This window comes from Prionailurus bengalensis, chromosome E3 (assembly GCF_016509475.1).
Source record: "Prionailurus bengalensis isolate Pbe53 chromosome E3, Fcat_Pben_1.1_paternal_pri, whole genome shotgun sequence".
Taxonomy (NCBI): domain Eukaryota; kingdom Metazoa; phylum Chordata; class Mammalia; order Carnivora; family Felidae; genus Prionailurus; species Prionailurus bengalensis.
In genome coordinates this window covers 16,244,184-16,269,259 of record NC_057357.1, presented here as the reverse complement: position 1 = coordinate 16,269,259, position 25,076 = coordinate 16,244,184, and the positions used below count along the sequence as shown (strand labels likewise).

General features: G+C 37.7%; 1 protein-coding gene across 3 annotated transcripts in view; it reads left to right on the top strand.

The window, feature by feature from the left end:
- Positions 1-25,076, top strand: part of TPST1 (tyrosylprotein sulfotransferase 1) — a 175,903-nt gene that overhangs the window by 103,999 nt on the left and 46,828 nt on the right. For all 3 annotated transcript variants that reach the window (XM_043559891.1, XM_043559889.1, XM_043559890.1), the window contains one exon: positions 11,121-11,319. In XM_043559891.1, the coding sequence (XP_043415826.1) occupies positions 11,121-11,319 (199 nt within the window). The remainder of the gene's footprint in view (positions 1-11,120; positions 11,320-25,076) is intronic.

Genomic DNA, 25,076 nt, shown 5'->3' with positions numbered 1-25,076 from the left:
CCCCTCTGCCAAACATTTAAAGAAAAGCTCATACCTATTCTTCTTGAACTATTTCAAAAAATAGAAAAGGAAGGAAAACTTCTGAATTCATTCTCTGAGGCCAGCATTATTCTGATACCAAAGCCAGATACAGATACCACTTAAAAAGAGAACTATAGGCCAATGTCTCTGATGAACATAATTGCAAAAAATCTCAATACAATATTAGCAAACAGAATCCAACAATACATTAAAAAAATCATTTGCCAAGATCAAGTGGGATTACTCTTAGACTGCAAGGGTGGCTCAGTAATCACAAATCAATCAGTGTGATACACCACTTAATAAAGAATAAGAACCATATCCTTTCAATGGACACAGAAAAAGCATTTGACAAAGAACACTATACAGTCATCATAAAAAAAAAAAACCTCAACAAAGTAGATTTTAGAGGGAACATACCACAACAAATAAAGGCCATATATGAAAAACCCATAGCTAACATTATACTCAATGGGGAAAAACTGAGAGCTTTTCCTCTGTGGTCAGGACCAAGACAGGAATGTCCACTCTCACTGCTGTTATTTAACATAGTACTGGAAGTCCTAGCCTCAGCAGTCAGACAACAAAAAGAAAAGGCATCCAAATTGGTTAAAAGGAGTTAATCTTTCCCTATTTGCAGATGACATGATATTATATGTAGGAAACCTGAAAGACTCCACCAAAAAACTACTAGAACTGATAAATAAATTCAGTAAGGTCCCAGGATATAAAATCATTTTATTTATTTTTTAATTTTTTTTAATGTTTATTTTCAAGAGAGAGAGCGAGAGCGAGCACACACAAACAGGGGAGAGGCAGATGGACGAGGGAGATACAGAATCCGAAGCAGGCTCCAGGCTCTGAGCTGTCTAGCACCAAGCCTGACACAGGGCCTGGACTCACGAACCGTGAGATCATGACCTGAGCCAAAGTTAGACACCCAACCAACTGAGCCACCCAGGTGCTCCCAGGATATGAAATTATTTTACAATGGAAAACATTGAACTCTTTTAAGGCATTATTCTATTTCACTTTTAACTTCTTTTAAGGGTATCTGTTATATTGAGTTAATAACTCTTGCCTTCCTTCAAGCTTAGTCTTCATTTATGAAATGATTTTTTTCATTTCTGATTTTTTCCTGAGTTCTAGCACTTCATTTCTGAATTAGTATAATTATGATTTATGTTGTTATTCCATGTCTTGTATCATTGTCTTAATGTCTTTTAGCTTGTTTTAAAATACTAAGTTATAGGAGCACCTGGGTGTCTCAGTAATTGAGCATTCAACTTCTGCTCAGGTCATGATCTCACAGTTTGTGAGTTTGAGCCCTCATATCAGTCTCTCTGCTGTCAGCACATAGCCCACTTTGGATCCTCTCTCTCCCTCTCTCTGCTCCTTCCCCACTTGTGCTCTCTCTCTCAAAAATAAAAAATTAAAAAAATGAAACGGTAAGTTATAATTCTAGTATGTTTTTGAGCTGGTTTTTTTGGTTGTTTTTCATATCCATAGGGATGTTATTCTCATTCTGTTTTTTCTTTTTTTTTTTAATTTTTTTTTTAACGTTTATTTATTTTTGAGACAGAGAGAGACAGAGCATGAATGGGGGAGGGGCAGAAAGAGAGGGAGACACAGAATCGGAAGCAGGCTCCAGGCTCTGAGCCATCAGCCCAAAGCCCGACGCGGGGCTCGAACTCATGGACAGACCACGAGATCATGACCTGAGCTGAAGTCGGACGTTCAACCGACTGGGCCACCCAGGCACCCCACATTCTGTTTTTTCTTATAAGAACTTTGTATGAGATTTGATCTTAACTTTTTTTGTCCATTTGTACATGAAAATAGTTTTCTTGAAATTTTCAAGGAGTAATAGTTCAAGATATGTTTATATATTTCACAGATCTCTTTCTGTTTTCTTTGGAAGATTTTAAATAATGTGGTGGTTTACTTTTTGATATTTCCTGGCTCTCTGCCCTATTCTCAATCATATTCTCAGTCTTCTCATTCCTTTGTCTCTGACCCTATTCTGACTCTACTCTTAGAACTTTCTGTTTAGTGCGGTGCCCTGTCCTGGAAAGGAGCTATGGCTCCTTGGCTGGTTGGTTTCAAGAGTTCATGTTTCCCAGCCTTCTCTGACTCCTTTCAGAACTTAACCTTTGTACTCATCTTTAGATTTGGGTGACACCCCTCCCAGTTTCAACTATATTCTAAAATAGATCTGGTGTAATTTTCAAAGTACATTTGATCTTTGAGTAACATGGGTTTGAAATGTGCAGATCCACTAATATATGGACTTCTTCAATGATATATTGGGAAAATTTTGGGAGATTTGTGACAACTTGAAAAAATTCTCAGACAAACCATGTGGCCTGGAGATATTGAAAAAAAAAAAAAAGTAAGGTATGTCATGTGCATAAGATATATAGGTACTAGTCTTTTATCATTTACTATCATAAAATATATACAAATCTATTATAAAAAGTTAAGTTTTGGGGTGCCTGAGTGGCTCAGTCGGTTGAGCATCCGACTTCGGCTCAGGTCATGATCTCATGATTCGTGAGTTCGAGCCCCACGTCAGGCTCTGTGCTGACAGCTCGGAGCCTGGAGCCTTCTTCAGATTCTGTGTCCCCCCTCTCTCTCTGCCCCACCCCTGCTTGTGCTCTGTCTCTCTCTGTCTTTCAAAAATGAATAAACATTAAAAAAAAGTTAAGTTTTACCAAAAATTATGCCCACAGACTTAGAGACTGTACATATTTTCATTTTTTGATGGCTAATGTTAGAAATATGTATAATATCTACAGTGTTTTATATCATGTACAATGATATTGATGTAGGTATTAATAGACAATTCATAGATGAATAAACTTACAGTATCATAAATAGTGCATTTTTTCTTCCTTGTGATTATTAAAATAACATTGTTTTCTAGGGGTGCCTGGAAGGTTCAGTCGGTTAAGCATCTGACTTCAGCTCAGGTCGTGATCTCGCAGTTTATGAGTTCAAGCCTGGCATCCGGCTCTGTGCTGACAGCTTGGGGCCTGGAGCCAGCTTCTGATTCTGCATCTCCCTCTCTCTTTCTCTGCCCCTCCACTGTTCACACTCTGTCTCTTCCTGTCAAAAATAAATAAACATTAAAAAAATTTTTTTAAATAACATTGTTTTCTCTAGCCTACCTTATTGTACCACTTTACAGTATAAACTACATATAATGTACAAAATATGTGTTAATTGACTTTTTGTGTTATCAGTAACTCTTCCTGTCAACACACTATTAGTAATTCAGTTTTGGGGAACGCCAAAGTTATACAAGAGGGATGCCTGGCTGGCTTAGTTGGTAGAGCATGTAACTCTTTATCTCAGGAATCATGAGTTCAAGTTCCACATTGGGCATAGAAATTACTTAACAAAAGTAAAGAATTATACAAGGATTTTCAAGTGCGTGGACATCAGCAACCCTAAATGCCATGTTCTTCAAGGGTCAGTCTTGTAAATGTCTTTTTGATGCCCTGTTGCTACCTTCTCCTTCCTCCCACTCATTTCATGTAGGTATTACCGTTATGTTATTGTTTCCAACCACTTGTATTTTGGGGTCTGTAGGGCAACTTTGTCACCTAATTTTATTTTAAATGTTTTTCATGGTTTTTTTGGCTTTGCTATCTGGTTTCTTGGTTTTCGTGGATGATTTGACAAGTTTTAAAAACCTATTCTTGTGGTTTCTCAGATTCCCTCTCATTTTCAGGTCTTGGACTTAGAATACCTGGGGAGGCACTGCAGGATTTTGAACAGAGGAGTGACACAATCTAACTCTCTCTGGTATATGTAATGTAGATAGACCACAGGATGTGAAGGAAGAAGCAGGGTAGCTATTAGAATATTGTAGAAATCCAGGCAAGAGATAATGTTGGCTTGGACCAGGGGAGTAGCTGTGGAGTTGATGAGAAATGACCATATTTGGATACATTTTTGAAGTATAAATTGATAAGATTTTCAGATGGATTAAATGTGGAGTTTGAGAGAAAGAGGGTAGTCAAAAGACAGTTCCAGGTTTTTTTTATTAAATTTTTTTTCTGTGTTTTTTTCATTTTTGAAAGACAGAGAGAGACAGAGGTGGGGCAGAGAGAGAGGGGGACACAGAATCCAAAGCAGGCTCCAGGCTCTGAGCTGTCAGCACAGAGCCCGACGCGGGGCTCAAACTCACGAACTGCGAGATCATGACCTAAGCTGAAGTCGGACGCTCAACCGACTGAACCACCCAGGTGCCCCAAGATAGTTCCAGTTTTATTTTATTCTGCACAGCCAGAAGAATGGAGTGGTTTTCAGATACAATTGGGAGGGCCATGGGTATAGTATTTGGGGATAAAATCAAGAGTTAAGTTTGACCTGTGTTGAGCTTGAGATAGTTATTAGACTTCTGCATGGATCTTTGCAATCCCACTATTCCATGGACTGAAAAAGAAAGACATTGCTTATTATAGAAAATTGGAGAATACAGAAAAGTTAGATAAGAATATAAAAATCACAATCACATCACGGTCATTGTGAGCATTTTGATATGATTCTGTGAGAATATATAACACATCACAAAATTGCATTTCTGTTGTGTACACAGTTTTTTAAGGTTTATTTATTTTGAGAGAGAAAACAGGAGAAGGGGAGAGAGGGAGAGAGAGAATCCCAAGCAGGCTCTGCACTGTCAGCGCAGAGCCCAACATGGGACTCTGGATCCACTGTGAGACCGTGGATCATGACCTGAGCCGAGATCAAGAGTCATCTATTAATTGACTGAGCCACCCAGGTCCCCTAAATCCACTTTCACAAGACATAACCTAAGCATTTGCTAAGAGTGAAATGGTCTTTGAAAACATGACTTTTAATGGTATTTCATCTTTTGTTTTAGTCTAATAAGTCTAACCATATGGATTATATACTCTTACCCATTCGTTTTTGCCTGTCCATTCTAGCCCTGATGCTTCCTTTAGTCCAGAGAATTTGGTTTCCTGTAGTAGTTGCTGTGTATCATAATTCATACCTGTGGTTTGGCAGCCTGCCTGGTTCAAGAAAGATCCATGCTTTTAAAATGAGTGTTTTGGAAGATTATATTCACCTCAGTCATTTCAAGATTTTGGCGTTGTCCCCGAGGGCAGGTGCCTCCTACTATGAACACTGCAGAGGGAAGTGAGCCTTGATGCCTAGGACTGGGGGAGAATCTGCTGATTCATAGATATCTGGCCTTGCAGCGCTGTTCCCAGGCTGTGGGTGTTGAGAAATCCCAGTCTAGCAGGCACTATGTGTTAAGGTCCCAGTGAGACTAGTGGTATGGTAACTAATTTATATCCTAGTACAATTAGGCGTAAGTGGTGGTTAATTTCTAGAAAGACTGAAGGAGTGAAGGGAATTTGATGAACTGCATGCAGCCTGCAGGTTGTTGTTCTCTAGGAAAGAAAATCAGGCTTTCTGAACGAAGCTCATTTCTCTCTAATAACTGTATCCTTTTGAACAGAGATCAACAAACTTTTTCTGTAAAGGACCAAGTATTTTTGACTTGACAGGCCATACAGTTTCTGTTGTAATATTCAGCTCTGACGTAGAGCAAAAACAGCCATAGACTGTACAGAAACTTGTGGATGTGGCTGTGTTCCAGTAGAACTTTATTTACAAAATAGGCAGCAGAGCAAATTTGGGCCACAGTTTGCCAATCTCTGCTTTTGAAGAATGTATTTTAAAACTGAGTATTAGTGGCTATTATCCTCAGTCTCTGAGGATCAGTTTTCTTAGATCACAAAGCTAGATCACACAGTCCCAACTTCCAGGTCAGCGTTCTCCCACTGCACCTTGCTGCCTCATAGAAAAAGGCAAACGAAACAGCTAGAGCCCCTGGGAAGAGAGGAAGGGTGAGCCTGAAGAGCTGATTTGGAACTAAGAAGCAACTCTAAAAGTTTAATTGTAGAAAGTTTGTGTGGCTCATGAGGCAGTGACCTCCTGGAGGATTGGGACCATACCCACCCTCTTGTTTTTTATTTTATTTTCTATTTCATTCTATTATTTTATTTTTTTTTATACTGTAGCTCAACAAATACTCTTTTGAACCTGGTAAGTGCAAAGTAAACACTATTTTTTATTTCTTTTCTTCCTCTCACCTTCCCCACCCGAGCAGCTTCAATACATTCTTGGCTCTCCACTTTCGAAGTGTACCAGGTCTCTCCTGTGTGTAAAAGTTGATGGGGTCCTTCTGTGATGAAGGACAGCACCCGAGACTCCCTCACACAGACCCTACGTGCTCTTAAAATGCAGTCTCAGATTACAATTGACAGTTTTTTTTCTATGAAGAGCTAAATACTAAATATGTTAGGTTTGGGGAACAAGATGGTCTTTACCTCAACTACTCAACCCTGCCATTGAAGAGCAGCCATAATGTGTAACAAATGGGCATGGCTGTATTCCAATAAAACTATGACATTGAAATTTCATATGATTTTCATGTGTTAAGAAATATTCTTTTGAGTTTTTAAAAAACACTTAAATATGTAAAAACCATTCTTAGCTTGAAGGCTAGACAAAAACAGGCAGTGGGACTGAATTTGGCCTGTGGCCCATACATTGCTAACCCTTGCCTTAGCAGCTTGGCAGTTTGCCCTGATTCATGTCCCACCCTAGGAGAAGAACGGCTTAGTTGTGTTATCTGGAATCACTTACATAGTTTTTAGCTTTTGTCATTACATTTATTATGCCGTATATTAATCATACGTATTTGTTTTTCTCTCTTATTGGACTCTGAGCTTCTTGAGAGGAGGGCCATGATCTAGTCAGTCATTTTTGCATCCTTGGTATCCACCACTTGACCTGACACATAGTGGGTATTCAGAAAATGTTTAATTTGAATTTTAACGATCAATAAATTAAAAATGTCATTACTACTGAAACACTAGAGAAACACCTGACTGATAGGCAGTAGGCCTTCCCAAGTTCTTCCCTTTAGCAGTCCATAATAACTGCATGTGCTGCTAGTGGATCTTTGGACTCAGTGGTTACATAACAAAAACCTTTCCAGATTCTTTCATTTTAGAGTTCTCTATCACTTTCAGACAAGGGATGGTTGTACTTTAAATTATTACTTTGATCATAATGACAAACAATGGCTTTCATGTTTCTTATGAACAGTGCTATAATCTGGATGAAAAAACAATAATAGCTATCGTTTATTGAGCATATACTACATTCCAGTCTCTTAGTGAACGCTAGTGTTTTTTTAGGCTTTTGATAACTTTCTGATTACCATCAATTTACCTCTTTTTCTGGGTTCTGTACTCCTAAAACAAAACAAAGCAACAGCATTGTAATGCTTTTCCTCCATACTACCTACTGTAATGAGTGATAACACTGTCTACTCTGCCCTTCACATCTAATCTGAATTCACCTAGACTCCATCCCCTCTTCCCCATATCTAATTGGCCACTAAGTCTTATCAGTGTTTTTTTTAATCTGTCGAGTTTTCCTTCTACTTCTATCACTTGCTCTACTGAATTAATAATTTCTCAAGTTTTCCAATATATAGTTAAACATCTTTACTAATTTTTCTGACCTTGATTACCCCATCCCTCAATCTGCCTTACCCATAATTATCAGCATTGAATGCTTCTAGCAGTAACCTAATCATGTCAGTCCCATGATTAAAACTTTTCTTTCATTCCCATCATTTTCAAGATAAAGTCAATTTCCCAGTCATGACATACAAGACCCTATGTGTGACTCCAGAGCTTAACACACACATGTTTCAGAACTCAGAAATATTTGGACCTCAGAAAAGTCATATAATGTACATAATATTATAAAATACCCTCTGCTTATTCTGTGTCAGCACTGTGTAATCATACACATTAATATTTCTTCATCAAAGAGTTTGGTTGTTTATGCCAACTAGAATAATGACTATAAATAGATTCCTATCAGTTCAGGTCATGTTTTGCTGCCAGATGAAGGCAAGAAACTGTTTACTTTTTAGATTTTTTTAGATCTCAGAATTTGAGATAGGAGATTATGGCCCTGTAGATACCCAGTGGTCTGCTAGAGCTGACTTGCCCTGGCTGTCAAGAGCCCGGTTTGCACATCTCTTCTCGACTCTGCAGTTGGTGAGGCACGTTGGTAGTTTGAAATCAGCCATGGAAGGTATGGTATTTATGCAATGGACCTCAGTAAATGCAACAAATCATGGCTTTTCCCCTCCCTGGAGATCAGGTTGTTAAACATTACCAGCAAAGCGTTGTATATATTCCTAATATATTTATAGTATATTTGTGTATTTTTACCATTGTGGCAAACCAACTTGCTCACACTATGCAGTAAGGAACAAAAGAGTAAAGTTTTCAGGGAAACATAGAATATAAAAATTAAGAAGATCAATAAGAGAAACTGGGAAAAATTGGAGCTTTGGAACCAGAGCTTCAAATTCTAACTCCACTTTTTCCAGGCTGTATGACCCTGGATAAATCACTTATCTGGATTTCAGTTTACACATTTGAAAATGGGGACTGATATCTTTCTCTTAAGGTTGTTTTAGGGATCTATAATTAGATATCACATGTAAAGCCTAACATAGAATGAATAGAAAATGTTATTCTTTGTTTACTATAAGCCTTATTTTTCTGGAGATGTTTGTTTCTGCAGACATGACTCCCATTCTCTAACATTGCTAATGCCCCCACAGAAAATATCATGCAGTTTAGCACTTGTTATGTTTTCTGGTTAGTTCATCTTGTGTCAGTTGATCTCCTTATAAAAATGATCCTTGACTTTTCTTGAGCATGTCTGTCTAAACTAAATTTACGGGGCGTTCCCCCCCCCCATGAAAAGCTTTCAGTCATTCACTTAATAAACATTAATTGAGCATCTATTACATGTTAATGTGCTAGGTGCCAATGATAGATTAACAAGACATAGACCCTCCTTATGTTTTGGTGGAATGATAGTTGGGCAAGGAAGCCAACTGTTTAAGTGCAGGGAAATTGGGAGGTTTTGTAATCATCTGGGTGAGATGTGATGGTGATAAGAACTGAGGTAGTGGCAGTAGGAATGAAGGAGAGATGTCTTACTCAAAGATAAAGACTGTAGAACTGGATAACTTGGGAGTGATCTTGCTTTCTTTCTCCCTGCCCCATCTGAGATCTCTGGCTTTGCCTTATGGATAGGTGGTGGTGCCATTTATCAATATAAGATGTACATAAAAGGGATCAGATCTTGAGCAGAAGATGATGGGTCCAGTTTTAGACCCTCTTAGTTTTGAGGTGTGTGGGGGGTATATGGGCAGGGTGACCATATTTATCATTTACTTAAAATTACTTGAATTTATCATACAAACTTGAACATTTATGAGAGTGAGTAGGATGTGCCCCTAATATTGAAGCTGGGGCAATATTTATAAACTGGACCTGGCCTGGAAAACCCAAGGGTGTCAAGAAAAGATCATTAAATATCAAGCCATACAGGGAAAAAGCATAGAGTAGAAAGAGCAGTGGGTTAAGTGGAGTCCTGAAGAAATTTTTAAGAGGGGCAGGAAATGTGATCATTGAAGCAGGAAGGGAACCTGGAGCTAGTGGTCTCACAGAATCCCAGGGAATAATCATTTTATTTTCTCTTGTCTGTTGTTTAGGAGTAGAGCCCCTTTGAAGGATTCATCATCAGATGCAGACCTCTGCAGTGAGAGGTCATGTACATGTTAAACATGTACCTGTTAAAAAGGGGTTTTTACCTTTTATGAGAATACTAATTTGAATGACTTAGTTATTATAAAACTCTCTTAAGCACTTTTGTTTTGCAGTCATTTGGCCAAAATCTGCTAATTCAGATCCAGTTTAAATCTAGGTGTTATTTTGTATTTATTTTATTTATATTTATTTATTTTATCCTAAGAGTATGAGTTATTTAGTCAAATATGTAAGTATAACCACTACAAGCACAAAGTAAATCTCTAGGTCAAGAGATAGAACACATTTTTTTCTGAAATACTGAAAATCATAAACAGCACTTCTTTTCCTTCCTTATAAAAAAGTGTTCTTCAGGAAGTCAACAGAAAAATAGAACAGGGGTGCGCCTGGGTGGCTCAGTCAATTAAGCATCTGACTCTTTTTTTTTAATTTTTTTTTTTAACGTTTATTTTTGAGACAGAGAGAGACAGAGCATGAACGGGGGAGGGTCAGAGAGAGGGAGACACAGAATCTGAAACAGGCTCCAGGCTCCGAGCTGTCAGCACAGAGCCCGACGCAGGGCTCGACCTCATGGACCGCGAGATCATGACCTGAGCTGAAGTAAAGGCCGCTTAATCGACTGAACCACCCAGGCGCCCCTAAGCATCTGACTCTTGATTTCAGCTCAGGTCATGATCTCATGATTTCCTGAGTTCGAGCCCTGCGTCAGGCTCTGTGCTAACTACAGGAGCCTGCTTGGGATTCTCCTTCTCTCCCTCTTTCTCTGCCCCTCCCTTGCGCTTGCTTGGCTCTCTTTCTCTCTCTCTCAAAATAAACTTTAAAAAAAGGAAAAAAGGAAAAATAGAACAAATGAATATTTTTCATTTTTAGTGGATTATGCTGGCTATTTTCCTCCTAATATTTTATTATGAAAAATTTCAAACATACAAAGAATTGAAAGAATTACACCTACTAACTATAATTAATATATTGCTGTATTTGCTTTATCACATATCTCTTTGTCCATCTGTTTATCCCTCTAGTCATTCATCTATCCATCTTATTTATTTATTTGTTTGTTTGTTTAATTTTGATGCCTTTCAAGTAAGTTGATTGGCTGTTTTCCTACGAAATCTTAGCTTTATTTTTTTCTGGATGTTGTAATTTGTACAGATGTTTTCAGCTGACCGTTTTTCCTGTTTCTAGAAATATGAAGTTGCCAATAATAACTGTCAAACTTAGAACATTAAAAAAAAAAAAAAGCCCGGTAAATAGTGTCAAGCCCGATTAGTGTCTTCTTTCTCAATAGATTTCTAACTGAGACACTTACAATTGTTAAAGTTATCAAAAAGAATTTCCATTGGTCTTTTAATATTATTTTTTGGTATTCTAAATAAATACTTATTCATACTGTATTGTTTTCAGAGTGGAGAGATCTACAGACCAAGTCATCAAGCCAGTCAATGTAGGAGCGCTATCAAAATGGGTTGGGAAGATACCCCCAGATGTTTTACAAGACATGGCAGTGATTGCACCCATGCTTGCCAAACTTGGATATGACCCATATGCCAATCCACCTAACTATGGAAAACCTGATCCCAAAATTCTTGAAAACACTAGAAGGGTAAGTGAGAGTTTTTAAAATGAATTGAGAAAACTGAATATGGAATTTGGGTCCTGAGCATTTTTTTATCATTTTGCTTCTTATTTTTTGTGATCAGAAATTTATTTTAAGTTTGAGAAATTCTATTTGTAGAATGCTTTATCATGAGAACTCTTCCTGCATTTTAAGGGTAACTGTGGCTCTTCCCAGGAAGTATGGGGACAGTTCTTTAATCTTTTTTGTGCAGTTTCTAGGAATGGTGCTGATTGTTGGGGAGATTTATTCTCATAGCTGATTACCACAAATTTTCTGGAAATACCAGAATTATTAGTGCCCTCACTTCTAGGATTTTTTTTCCCTTTGAACCTAATAGCTTACTTTACTTTTAAACCTTTGTTTAAATGAGGCATGATTTCTTGATACTTGAAAACTGAACACTGGCTACATCAGAAGAATTATTACAGAGGTGTAATAAGCAACCTTGAGATTGAAAGTTGTATTAAAGTGTAATTACAGCTTTTTCTCTTAATAAATTATGCTAACATCTTTATAAAATATTGTTTCAGACAAGCTGAAAACTCAGCTAATCTGAGTATATACATTTCCGAGTGTAATTTATTTCAAATCAGACCTTGATGTATTCTTTTTTTTATTGTGGTAAAATATACATAACGTTAAATTTACCATTTTGACAATTTATAGGTGTATAGCTCGGCGGTATTAAGTATACCCACGTTGCTTGTGTACTTGCCGCCACCACCCAGATGAGAAACGTTCTGGAAGTTCATCTTCCCAAACTGAAACTACATGGTCATTACTCATTCCCTCTCCTTCCAGCCCCTGGCAACCACAATTCTACCCTCTGACTCTACATGCATTCTTGTCTGAGACTGCAGTTTAAACAACACAGCTATGTTAGTGTAAGTTCACTGATAGGCTGTTTGATTTCAAGATGAAAATTCCTTGCTTTTCTCAAGTATTCTCTTGCTTGTGTCAGTGTCCTTCTCTCTCTACAATCTTAAATCATCTCTTTATTCTGTCCTTTTGATACCTTTAATTGACAAGCACACTTACATTTCATGAGGTTAATTTCCATGCAGATTTTTTTCTCTTAAGTATTATATACTTTCATTTTCCTTTTTTAGTTTGTAGTAGCTATATAGGAAGAGCTATCTGTCTTCTTATAAACCATCATGTATACAGGCAGATCTTTTTACATAATCTTTATCCTTTTTTATGATTTCATATCTACATTTTATTATAAAAATGTAAACTTATACAACTTATAAAATTAAAAAGATAAGAGAATAAAATTCGCCTCTGTTACCAACCATACACATACCATTCTTATTTCGATGGTTTTCCCTTCCTTCCCTGCTTATTGTAAAATGTAAGATAGCATTGTTTTATAATCTTACTTTTGCACACACACACACACACACACACACACGATTTTGTATCCAGCCCTTTCCTCCTAATGTTCGTTAGCATGTTGCTTTTTAAACATAATTTTTCATGGTTACATAATATATTACCAGATGAGCTACCTCAAATCCTTTCTGAAGCACAGTAGTAGGTCAGTAAATGAATGAACAAATAAAATATATTTCCCTAGTATATGTCCTATAATTCATTTCACCATTTTCCTTTTGCTGCTTACAATTTTGTTTGACAAATTGTATTATAGTGAACATCTTTGCACAAAATACATTTTTTGGTACAAATTACATTTTCGTCTCTTTTTGTTTTGTTTTTTATTTTTTTAGAGAGACAAAGAAACTGCAAGTCAGGGAGAGGGTTAGAGGCAGAAAGAGAGAGAATCCCAAGCAAGCTCTATGCTCAGCATGGAGCCCAGCCCGATGCAGGGCTTGATCCCACAACCCTGGGATCATGACCTGAGCAGAAATCAAGGGTCGGACGCTCAAACGAGTGAGCCACTCAGGCACCCCTAGTGTCTTTTTCTAATGTAGACTAAAAAAAGTAGAATTAAACCAGGTCCAAGTATCTGAAATTTTTTAAGTTGCTTGATATATGTTGATAATTTCTTTTTAATCTTTTGGACTATCCATATAATATAGGTAATTTTATTTTTGATTTTTGCTGATTTTAATAGGCTTCATTGATTAATGTAGTTGAACATTTTCCAGTTATTACCTACATGTCCACATTCTTTTGTGAACCATCTCTGAAGTTTTAAAAAAGTTTACATTCTGCTAGAGATGAAGTACACATCAATCTAACATCCATTATCATAGTCCTTGGTAATCTCTTGACAATTGGTAATTCATAGCTTTCTCTTTTGTATGATATCAGAATGTTTTTTATAAACCAGAAATATGTACAAATGATATTTAGAGGTTTTCCAAGCAATAGACACTATAGTTTTCCTACATGCAAGTTGACTGGCTACATTATTCTTGGTCTGCTTGAAAGGTTGGGAAGAATGCTGTGGTTTGAATCCATGTGACTAGAGAATTTGTTTCATACACATCTGTGGCTTTTTAAAGGGTTTCTGAATTCACACTGGATAAAAACCTTCCTCCCCCATCTCTATTGCTAAAGTGACAAATAATTTTGAGCCAAAAAAAGATAAAGTGTGAACTATAATTGCATTTTTGAGCACTTCATGATAATGCATACAAGCTGGCATTCCCGTTTTGTGGGGTTGGGTTTCGTAGCCCTTCTTGTAATCCAAATCCTATGTTTTTTCAAAGCTTTTTTGCCTGCAAAAATTCAGATGCTATTATATGCAGCATTGATGATCATGAAGTTTCCTAAAGTAATGCTTAGAAAGTGATCTTTGATTGTCAGATGTGATGTGAGAATGGCTCCAGAAAAAGAAGATGGCTCAGGAGATTGTTCCCTTTATTTATGGGATGGGAGTGGGAAGAAATTCACATTTTGACCAGGAATACAGAATCCAAAGCTCCAGGACTAAACGTGCTGGTTTTCATACAGTTCTGGGTAGTCTGGAAGCATTGGTCTCTGAGTCAGCATATTTTGGGGACATATTGCCCAATTTTGAATAGAAAATCATGTGCTTGGTGGTTGCTGTGACTCAGAGGGTAAATTGGAAATTAAATACTAACATATTCCATACTCTTTCCCATCATAGTCTCTAATCCCAAAATTGTGGCACATTTAAGTAAATAGTGCCCTCTATCTTTTTAGATTTATAAACCTAATTGAGAACATGATGAAATGTATGGATTCCTATCTTAGAAATACCGACACATAGATACACAGAATTTTACCCACAATTTCAGTGAATTCATAGATGTCCCTGAAGCCCATCAGATTAAGGACTTCTGTTTTGTGGCCTCCTTAATCAAACTCATCCACTCATGTGGCTTTTTTTTTTTTAATGTTTATTTATTTTTGAGAGAGAGAAAGAAACATAGTACAAGCGGGGAAGGGGCAGAGAGAGAAGGAGACACAGAATCTGAAGCAGGCTCCAGGCTCCGAGCTCTTAGCACAGAACCCAACGCCGAGCTTAAACTCACAAACCGTGAGATCATGACCTGAGCCAAAGTCGGACACTTAACTGACTGAGCCACCCAGGCGCCCCTTATGTGGCTTTGATTACAGCCTATTTGCTGATGATCATAAATTTGGTATCTCCTAGTGGTTTTCTTTCCTAAGCTCCGAGCTCCATATTTCCATCTGCCATTTGAATCCTTCCACCTATGTGCTCACTGAGACCTGAAACTTGGTGACCAACATTGAACTTATTTACCAAATGCATTCCTTGGTAGGAAGAAGCTCGATGGAGTTGTTCATTAAACTGAGTAGGAATCTAAAGTAGGGGTGAGATAGGATATGATCATCTATACTTGAAGCATCTATGAGTCACTGAGCAGGTAGGAGGAACAGAGTCCTCAGGGCACATGAGTCAAGCCAGAAAACAGTTTAAAGACCTTGTTACTAAACCTGAAGAGAGAGCTGAAAAGCAGATCAAAGTATAAATGGAATATGCGTTGGAAACCTGAATAGACAGTACTAATGCAGAGCAAATAGTCAAATGGAAAAGCAGATATCAGGGTGTAGAACCCACAGTTGCAAGCAAGAAGGAACTTGATATAAGGCATAGGAACTGTTAGTAGAAGTGTTAGACATTTTTGCTTGCCCGTTCCATCTTTTCCTGTAGTAGGAACTATCTCTTAAAAAATAAACTAAAAATTCCTGATATTAATTTTTCCAGACTTTCTTAGAGGTGGGATAAGGATGTGGCCAATTTTTACTTAGGCAAAGCTATGTAAGGAGATGTCTTTTAGAGTTTTCTGGGAGACATTGAATTTTCTGGAAAAAAAATAAAGAATTCTGTGGAAAGAGCTCATCCTTCCCCTCCTGCTTTTTGAACACTGCTATGGAAGAACATTATGCATGGCTGTGCTGCAGCCGTCTTGAGGTTGTAAGAGAAGGTATCACTGATACCCTGAAGATGATAAAAGGAAGACAAGGAAAGGGCCTGAGACCCTTGATTTCTGAGCTACTGAGCACAGCTCAGGACTGACCATTCACTTCACCTCTGGACTTCTTATATGTTTGAGCTACTTTTAACCGGTTATTCTGTTATTGTAGCGTTAAGCAGTAACTAGCAGTTAATGCTAGTGGACTCCTATTCTTCAGTGTGTAGCAGGAATAAAGCCCATCCAGTGAGGCAAGCAGAGTGAGTCCAAGAGAGTCTGGCATTATTTGAAGTGCTGGTTCTGGCTGTCTGTGAATATCATCTTTGACTCTGCTTTTGCCACAGTTATGTGAGACATCGTATAATTCACATCCAGGAAAAATTCCCCCTTGGACTCCTTTCCTTTAATTGGGCTTCTGGGCCATAGTAGGAATATTCCAACTAATACTATTCTTGGTGAATTTGGAGGATGATAAATCTTTAGCTATTCCTCATTTCCTTGATTTTTTGTACTCAAATTTTAGCTGTTTTAGTTAAAAGAATACTTACTCTCTTAAAATTTTCATAGACCTTCAAAGCAACAACTGTAGAATTAAGTTCAGTTCCTTAATTTGGCTTCCCTCCCTGCCCAGGAGTTTTGCCTTGACTTTGAAAATAGGCAGAATTGTTTCCTTAGGGCATTTTATGAAGAATATATGAGGAAGTTCAGAGTTGTACATTTTACCATCTCTCAGAATACTTCAGTCAGCATTTAGATGTATCATTTTAAGGCTTCAATTATTAAACAGGTAATAAGTAAATAAGTGCTCTAGGCATAACACCTAGTTGCTTCCGAAGAAGCAGATTGGGTTTGTATACAGGAAGAAGATGTAGGTATTTAGAAAAGACATGATGTAGAAATAATAAGATCATGATAAGAGGACAGAAAATTTTCCATTGTGTTTTAAAGGCATAAGAACTGGGGGCACCTGGGTGGCTCAGTCGGTTAAGCATCCAACTTTGCCTCAGGTCATGGTCTCACGGTTTGTGAGTTTGAGCCCCTTGTCAGGCTCTGTGCTGACAGCTCGGAGCCTGGAGCCTGCTTTGCATCTGTGTGTCCCTCTCTGCCCCTCCCCTGCTTGCACGTTCTCTCTCTCTCAAAAATAAATAATAAACATTAAAAATTTTTAATAAAATAAAGGCATAAAAACTGGTCTTAGAAACCCAGGAATTTGGCCACTGGGTCAGTCTAAAATCTGAGACTACCCCAAGGGAGTAGCCACAGCAAGACTGTGCTCTTTGTGACTCATCATTCAAAGTCAAATCTTGTCTCATTCTCTGTCACCATTTTGGCACAGTCGTTCATAAGTGTATACCAATAATTTGTTTTCTGCCAGAAATCCTCTTGGGGGTAATGAGTTTCATGCATCCATATTTGCTTTTTTGCTGTATAAAATGAGTCATCTTCTTTGTTTTTTACTTACCTAGATCAAATGTCAAAGGAGCCCCTTTGTTGTGTGTACAAGCCTTGTGTTCCTTACTTGTGTCATTTCTGATTTAATACATTTAAACCATCTTTAACAGCAGTTGTTTTCAGGTGTGACCCTATCTGAGGGCCTATGAGGAATCCAGTCTCTTAAACAAAAGAAGCAGGTTCTATCGTTCCTCTCATTTTTCTCTTTCTGCCTTCATTAGTAAGACCACCTTTTGAGAAAGAGAACATTTGCAGCCAAGAGGTTTGGTTGGGTAGCTATTTACAGTTTCCCTTGGAATTTTATAGAAAGAAACCAATTCTCTTTATGTCAATTAACACATATTGTAAACATTCAGAAATGATTGTACTAAACAATAATATCTAACTCTTAGACGATCCACATCTATGATGGGAATATAATAAACCAGAATAATTAGAAGTCATTTTTTTACCCTGTGCTCCTCATCAGGGGAAAATATGGGAAAAGACACTTCTAGGCTAACTTGGTATCAGATTTCCAGTGCCTGAAACAGCTTTTTCCAATTACCATTTTTTAAAATGTTTATTTATTTTGAGAGAGAGAGAGAAAGCACACAGGGGAGGGGTGGAGAGAGGGAATCCCAAGCAGGCTCTGTGCTGTGAGCACAGAACCCTTCATGGGGCTTGATCTCATGAACTGTGAAATCATGACCCGAGCTGAAATCAAGAGTCAGATGCTTACCAACTGAGCCACCCAGGTGCCTCCTGGCCTTTTTTTTAGTTTATTTATTTATTTATTTTGAGAGAGAGAGAGCACGCGAGCACACACATGAGTGGGGGAAGGGCAGAGAGAGAATCCCAAGCAGGCTCTGCTCTGTCAGCACAGAGCCTGACACAAGGCTCAGACCCACTAACTGTGAGATCATGACCTGAGCCAAAATCAAGAGTCAGTCACTCAACCAACTGAGCCACCCAGGCACCCCTCCAATCATTTAAAATTCCATAAAGAAGGGCACCTCGGTGGCTCAGTCAATTGTGTCCAACTCTCGGTTTCAGCTCAGATGATTGTCTTACAGTTCGAGAGTTTTGCCCCACATTGGGCTCTGCACTGATGCCATGGAGCCTGCCTGGGATTCTCTCTCTCTGCCCCTACCCCTCAAAAATAAATGAATAAAAATGTTTAAAAATTTTAAATAAAAATTCCTTAAAACTTTAATAAAGAGGAACAAAGATATGAAAGAGCTTTATGCTAAAGAATGGGGAAATTTTCCAATAATTTTATCATTGATTACATTGAGGACCACATTTATGTCACTTCCTTTTTTTGTTGTTGTTGTTTTTTTTTCATGTTTATTTTTGAGAGAGCATGTGTGAAGCGGAGGGCAGAGAGAGAGGAAGATGGAGGGTTCTCAGCAGGCTCCCCACAGTCATTGCAGAGCCTGATGCGGGGCTGGAACTCATGAACTGTGAGATCATGACCTGAGCTGAAGTCGGACACTTAACTGACTAAGCCACCCAAGCACCCCTCATGTCACTTCCTTAATCCCAGCTTTACCAATGGCCACAAAGAAGGTAGACCAAGGATTGGACTCACCTTTACTATCCATTTCTAACTCCAGATTGAAAGGGCTGCCCTGACTAGAAAATGAAGAAGTTAGAGGTGTTAGCTGGTCTGCAAAACATCCTAACCCTGGTATCTCTCCCCTCTTTCTATAGTCACTCTGTCTTTCTGTATCCATTCTCAAGTCACAGCTCCAGGTAAACAACATATCTGGAGTATAAGGAGCATGTGATAAAGGGCAGAACTGATGCTACAAAAAAAAAAAAAAAAGTAAAATTAATGACATAGAGACCACACTTGGGGTGCTCTTCTAGAATGAACATTGAAAGGACAGAGATGGAAATGATAGGTAGAAAAAAGTACGCATATGAAAGACAGAAAATTGAAAATTAACCAGTGAATAGGAAAAATCAGAAGAAATGGAACAGAAGCATCAATCAAATTTGTCATTGTAAAGAAAGTTTCTAAGGCTGAAAATGACCTGAAGAATAAAAGGGCTTACCATTTTCTAAAGAACATATGAAAAAAACATGTCGGTACCATATTTGGTGGTATTTCTAAAATTTCAAATATCCTGGGGTGGGGGGAACCTACATATAATGAGACAGAAAATAATAGGTTACCTACAAAAAAATAAAAACTATGCTGATGGCAGAATTCTCTTTTGCAGTACTGGATGTTAGAAATAATGGAGCAGTGGTTCTTAACGTGCACATACTCTATGGTGTCTTTGAACTCCCTAAAATAATATGCAAACTTATGTATGTCGATGCAAATTGATTTTCCTGGAAATAGAATCAATATCTTTCATCATATTTTCAAGTGTAGCAAAGAGTGTTAATGGAGCAATATCCATAGCACTTTTTCCTTTGAAATAATTTGAAACAGAGAGAAAAGTTGCAAGAGCAATACAGAGAACTCCTGTATATCCTTTCTCAGATTTAGTCATTTTGTATCTTTTGGCCATAATTCTGTCCTTCACCAACCTCCCCCTACTATTACTACTTCTCCTCCTCCTCTCTTTCGCTCTCTGTATGTGTATAAAATATATTTACTAGGTTTACTTCTGTTTTCTCATTTTACAATAACACACATATACACACTATATTGTATTATGTTATTTATTCATTTATAACTTGACGATATATTGTATACACCATGCCCCTTTGCTTTTAATATTTCTTAAGAGTGAGGATATTTTCTTACATAACTTTGGTACAGTTCTCAAATTCAGAAACCTTCACACTGACATAATGCTTTTATCTGATTTATGGTCTGTATTTCAGTGTTGTCAATTGTCCCAGTAATGTATTTTCTAGTTTTTCACCCCTACCAGTATAGGCTTTGGTCTAAGGTAACATATTGTGTTTAGTTCCGTGTTGTTTCAGGTCCCTTTAATCTGTAACATTTCCTCATATGTTCTGTCTTTCATGACATTGACATTTTTGAAGAATTGAGGCAAGTTATTTTATACAGTGTTCCTAACTGTGGGTTTGTCTGATGTTTTCTCATGGTTAAATCAGACTGTACATTCCCAGCAGGATACTGGATACACGGTTTTGTTTCATTTTTAAGGAATCATATCTGGAGGCATATGATGTTCGTCTGTTCCTCCTTGGTGATGTTAGTTTTTCTGTTTGTGAAGGTGTTTTTTCCAGTGTTTCCACTCTACATTTATTTTCTCCCTTTCAATTAAAGCAACTTTACACTTTAAGACTGTGTGAATATCTTGCTTTTCATTAGACTTTTCAACTTAGATTTAGCAACCACTGATGATTTTTGCCCACAGCAGTCTTTATTATGATAATCACAAGATGCTGATTTTTCCAACCCTGTTACACTCTCAGTAATTCTGCACCTACTTGTATTTGTTATGATAGTGACAGGAAACAGATGGCACACTTTAAAGAGTTTAGCCAACAAGATTTTATTGAAGGGTTGCTTTACTGAAATGTGGCCATGGTTAAGAGTCAACAAGGAATGAGAAAGGGCCAATAACTAGAAAGAAAGAGAAGCCATTACCACCTGTAGGCCTGCAGAGAGGCCTTGCCACTTGCCACTGTGGTGAAAACCTGGAGGAACTGCACTTGGGTTCTTCCTTGGGAGCCGTAGCTCCTGAGGAAAGCAGCCACTGACAGCACAGAGAGACGAGATAGAGGTTTTGTCCACCATGACGGGTTTGTCCATTTCTGAAAGAGAGGAAGGACAGAGAGAGACACAGAATCCGAAGCAGGCTCCAGGCTCTGAGCTGTCAGCATAGAGCCCAGTGTGGGGCTCGAACCCACAAACCGTGAGATCATGACCTGAGCTGAAGTCAGACGCTCAACCAACTGAGCCACCCAGGCACTCCAGGTTTGTCCATTTCTTCATGAAATTGTCAAAGTTTGCTTTATTTTGAGGCTACTTTATTGGGAGCTTACAAGTTTACAGTCATTACCATTTCCTGGCAAATTGAGCACTTTATCATAATCTAAAGATTCTGTCACTAAAAATGCTTTTTGTCTTACAGTAGAGTTGCCAGATAAAATACAGAATGCCCAATTAAATTTTTATTTCAGGTAAACAACAAATAAATTTTAGTGTATGTCCTAAGTAATGTTAAAAATTATTCATCATTTATCTGAAATACAAATTTAACTTACATAGTCCTCGGTTTTGATTATTTTCACTAAATTTGGCAACCCTATCTTTAAAAGACTTTTTTTTTTTTTTTTTTTAGTACTTATATAGCTACCCTGACTTTGGTTGTAATTTCCCTTGTATGTCTTTTTCTATTTTGTAAATTTCAACATTTCTAAGTCTTTATGTTTGAATGGTTTCTTAGCCTGTAGCTAGAATTGTATTTAATCTGGCAAATATCCTTTTTCTAGCAAGTTTTCTACATTTATTAGGATTACTTTATTATTATTATTATGTTTATGTTTATGTTTATGTTTATTTCTTTTTGAGAGAGAGAGAGCACAAGCAGGGGAGGGACAGAAAGAAGGAGACAGAGAATCCAAAGCAGGCTCCACACTGGCAGCACAAAGCCCAACGTGGGGCTTGAACCCATAAACCATGAGATCATGACCTGAGCCAAAGTCAGATGCTCAACTAACTGAGCCACCCAGGAGCCCCTGTCCTTACTTTTTAAACTCTATTTTCAAGTATTTTCTTATTTTCCCCACTTCTTTTGTGTTCTAGCTATCTCTTTTTTTGCTTGATTTTTAAAATTCCATCTTCCCCTCCTGCTGTTTTAGAAGTTAGACATATATTCTTTTGTTAGTCTTAAATTATTACTGTCCAAGCTCTACCTGATAAAATGTAAAGCTGTTTCATATTTTAAATCTTCACATAAACATTTACCCTTAGATAACCACCCTTTTAATGCTTTTGCTGTTACTGTTGACTATTTCAGTTCTTTTTTCTAACCCCACATGTTAGAATCATTATTATCTGTAGACAATATTTATTTATGTTTATGTACATGTTTACCACTTGCCTTTTTCTTGAGTACTTGCATCTAAGATCTTTATCAGGTGGGTGTCCCTATGTATATATAGGGAGATACATGTACATACACACAACTGTACTATTTTACTACAATATATCTAACAGTGGCTTTTTTCTTTTATTTATTTGGCTCTGTGTACCTATTTTAGGCAAATTCCTATATTTCAATACTTCTGTAAAATTCTCAGCCATTTTTCCTTGAAAGTTGTGTTTCTTCCATTTTCTCCAGTTTGTCATTGGACTCCACAGTTAGTTGAATATTAAAATGTTTCATTCTGCCCTCTAAATATTTTAACACATCTTTCATGTTTTCTGTCTTGTCTGTCTGCTATGTTCTGGGTAATTTCTTTGGATTCATTTTCTAATTCTCTCTTGGCTCTTTTTAACCTGCCTGCTATATTAAAATATTCTCTTGTTCCTTGCTTATTTTTTGAATATGTGTATTTTATGACATTTTAAAGAAGTGTTTATTTATTTATTTTTGAGAGAGAGCATGCAAACAGGGGAGGCGCAGAGAGAGGAGGAGACAGAGAACTCTAAGCAGGCTCTGTGCTGTCAGCACAGAACCTGATGCAGGGCTCAAACCCACAAACCATAAGATCATGACCTGAGCCAAAATCAAGAGTTGGATGCTTAATCAATTTAGCCACCCAGGTGCCCTTATGGTAATTTTTAAAACATCAGAGTGATCTTGGGTGTTTCACTACTGAGAAATTCCTAGATTTCTTTTTTTTAATCAACGATTTATGTTCACTTTCTTAGAGACATAGATACCATCCCCAAATTTTCCTATATTCTTTTGTTTTTGTGAATCAGAGTAGTTGAATTTGATAGAAGTTCAATGTTGCTTTGTTCAAACATTCATTTTGGGGACTTGAACTCTTGGATAAACATCAGTGGCCTTCATGTGAACCTTCATGTATTTTTCACCTAATATATTTTGCATTTTAACAAATGACACTTTCTCATAAATAATAAATTGATAGACGAGACTGTACAAAGGCTTCATCTTGTAGCAAAAATCTATTGATCATGTTTCATAATTGAATGAAGGTTGTGCAGGCTATTGCCAGTTTGTTTCTGCTAGCTGTTTGTTTGTTTGTTTGTTTGTTTGTTTAATATAGTTTATTGTCAAACTGGCTAACATACAGTGTGTAAAGTGTGCTCTTAGTTTTTGGGATAGATTCCCATGGTTCATCGCTTACATACAATACCCAGTGCTCATCCCAACAAGTGCCCTCCTCAATGCCTATCACCCATTTTCCCCCCATCAGCCCTCAGTTTGTTCTGTGTATTTAAGAGTCTCTTACGGTTTGCCTCCCTCCCTCTCTGTTTGTAACTATTTTTTTCCCCTTCCCTTCCCCTATGGGCTTCTGTTAAGTTTCTCAAGATCCAATATGAGTGAAAACATATGATATCTGCCTTTCTCTGACTGACTTATTTTACTCACCATAACACTCTCCAGTTCCATCCACGTTGCTGCAAATGGCAGGATTTCATTCTTTCTCATTGCCAAGTAGTATTCCATTGTATATATAAACCACATCTTATTTATCCATTCATCAGTTGATGGACATTTAGGCTCTTTCCATAATTTGGCTATTGTTGAAAGCACTGCTGTAAACATTGGGGTACATGTGCCCCTGTGAATCAGCACTCCTCTGTCCTTTGGATAAATTCCTAGTCGTGCTATTGCTGGGTCATAGTGTTCTATTTTTAATTTTTTGAGGAACCTCCACACTGTTTTCCAGAGTGGCTGTACCAGTTTGCATTCCCACCAACGGTGCAGGAGGGTTCCTGTTTCTCCACATCCTCGCCAGCATCTGTAGTTTCCTGAGTTGTTCATTTTAGCCACTTTGGTGTGAGGTGGTATCTCAGTGTGGTTTTGATTTGTATTTCCCTGATGAGGAGTGACGTTGAGCATCTTTTCATGTGTCTGTTGGCCATCTGGATGTCTTCTTTGGAAAAATGTCTATTCATGTCTTTTTCCCATCTCTTCACTGGATTGTTTTTCAGGTGCTGAGTTCTTTACAGATTTTGGATACTAGCCCTTTATCCGATATGTCATTTGCAAATATCTTTTAACATTCTGTTGGTTGCCTTTTAGTTTTGTTGGTTGTTTCCTTTGCAGTGCAGAAGCTTTTTATCTTGATGAGGTCCCAATAGCTCATTTTTGCTATTAATTCCCTTGCCTTTGGAGATGTGTTGAGCAAGAAATTGCTGTGGGTGAGGTCAAAGAGGTTGTTGCCTGCCTTCTTCTCTAGGGTTTTGATGGTTTCCTATCTCACATCTAGGTCTTTCATCCATTTTGGGTTTATTTTTGTGTATGGTGTAAGAAAGTGGTCTAGTTCTATTCTTCTGCATGTTGCTGTCTAGTTCTCCGAGCACCATTTACTAAAGAGACTGTCTTTTTTCCATTGGTCACTGTTTCCTACTTTGTCAAAGATTAGTTGGCCATACATTTGTGGGTCCAATTCTGGACCATTGGTCTATGTGTCTGTTTTTGTGCCGATACCATACTGTCTTGATGATTACAGCTTTGTAGTAGAGGCTAAAGTCTGGGATTGTGACGCCTCCTGCTTTGGTCTTCTTCTTCACTATTACTTTGGCTAATTCGGAGTCTTTTGTGGTTCCATACAAATTTAGGATTGCTTGTTCTAGCTTTGAGAAGAATGCTGGTGCAATTTTGATTGGGATTGCATTGAATGTGTAGATTGCTTTGGGTACTATTGATATTTTAACAATATTTATTCTTCCAATCCATGAGCATGGGATGTTTTCCATTTCTTTGTATCTTCTTCAATTTCCTTCGTAAGTTTTCTATAGTTTTGAGCATACAGATCTTTTACATCTTTGCTTAGGTTTATTCCTAGGTATTTTGTGGT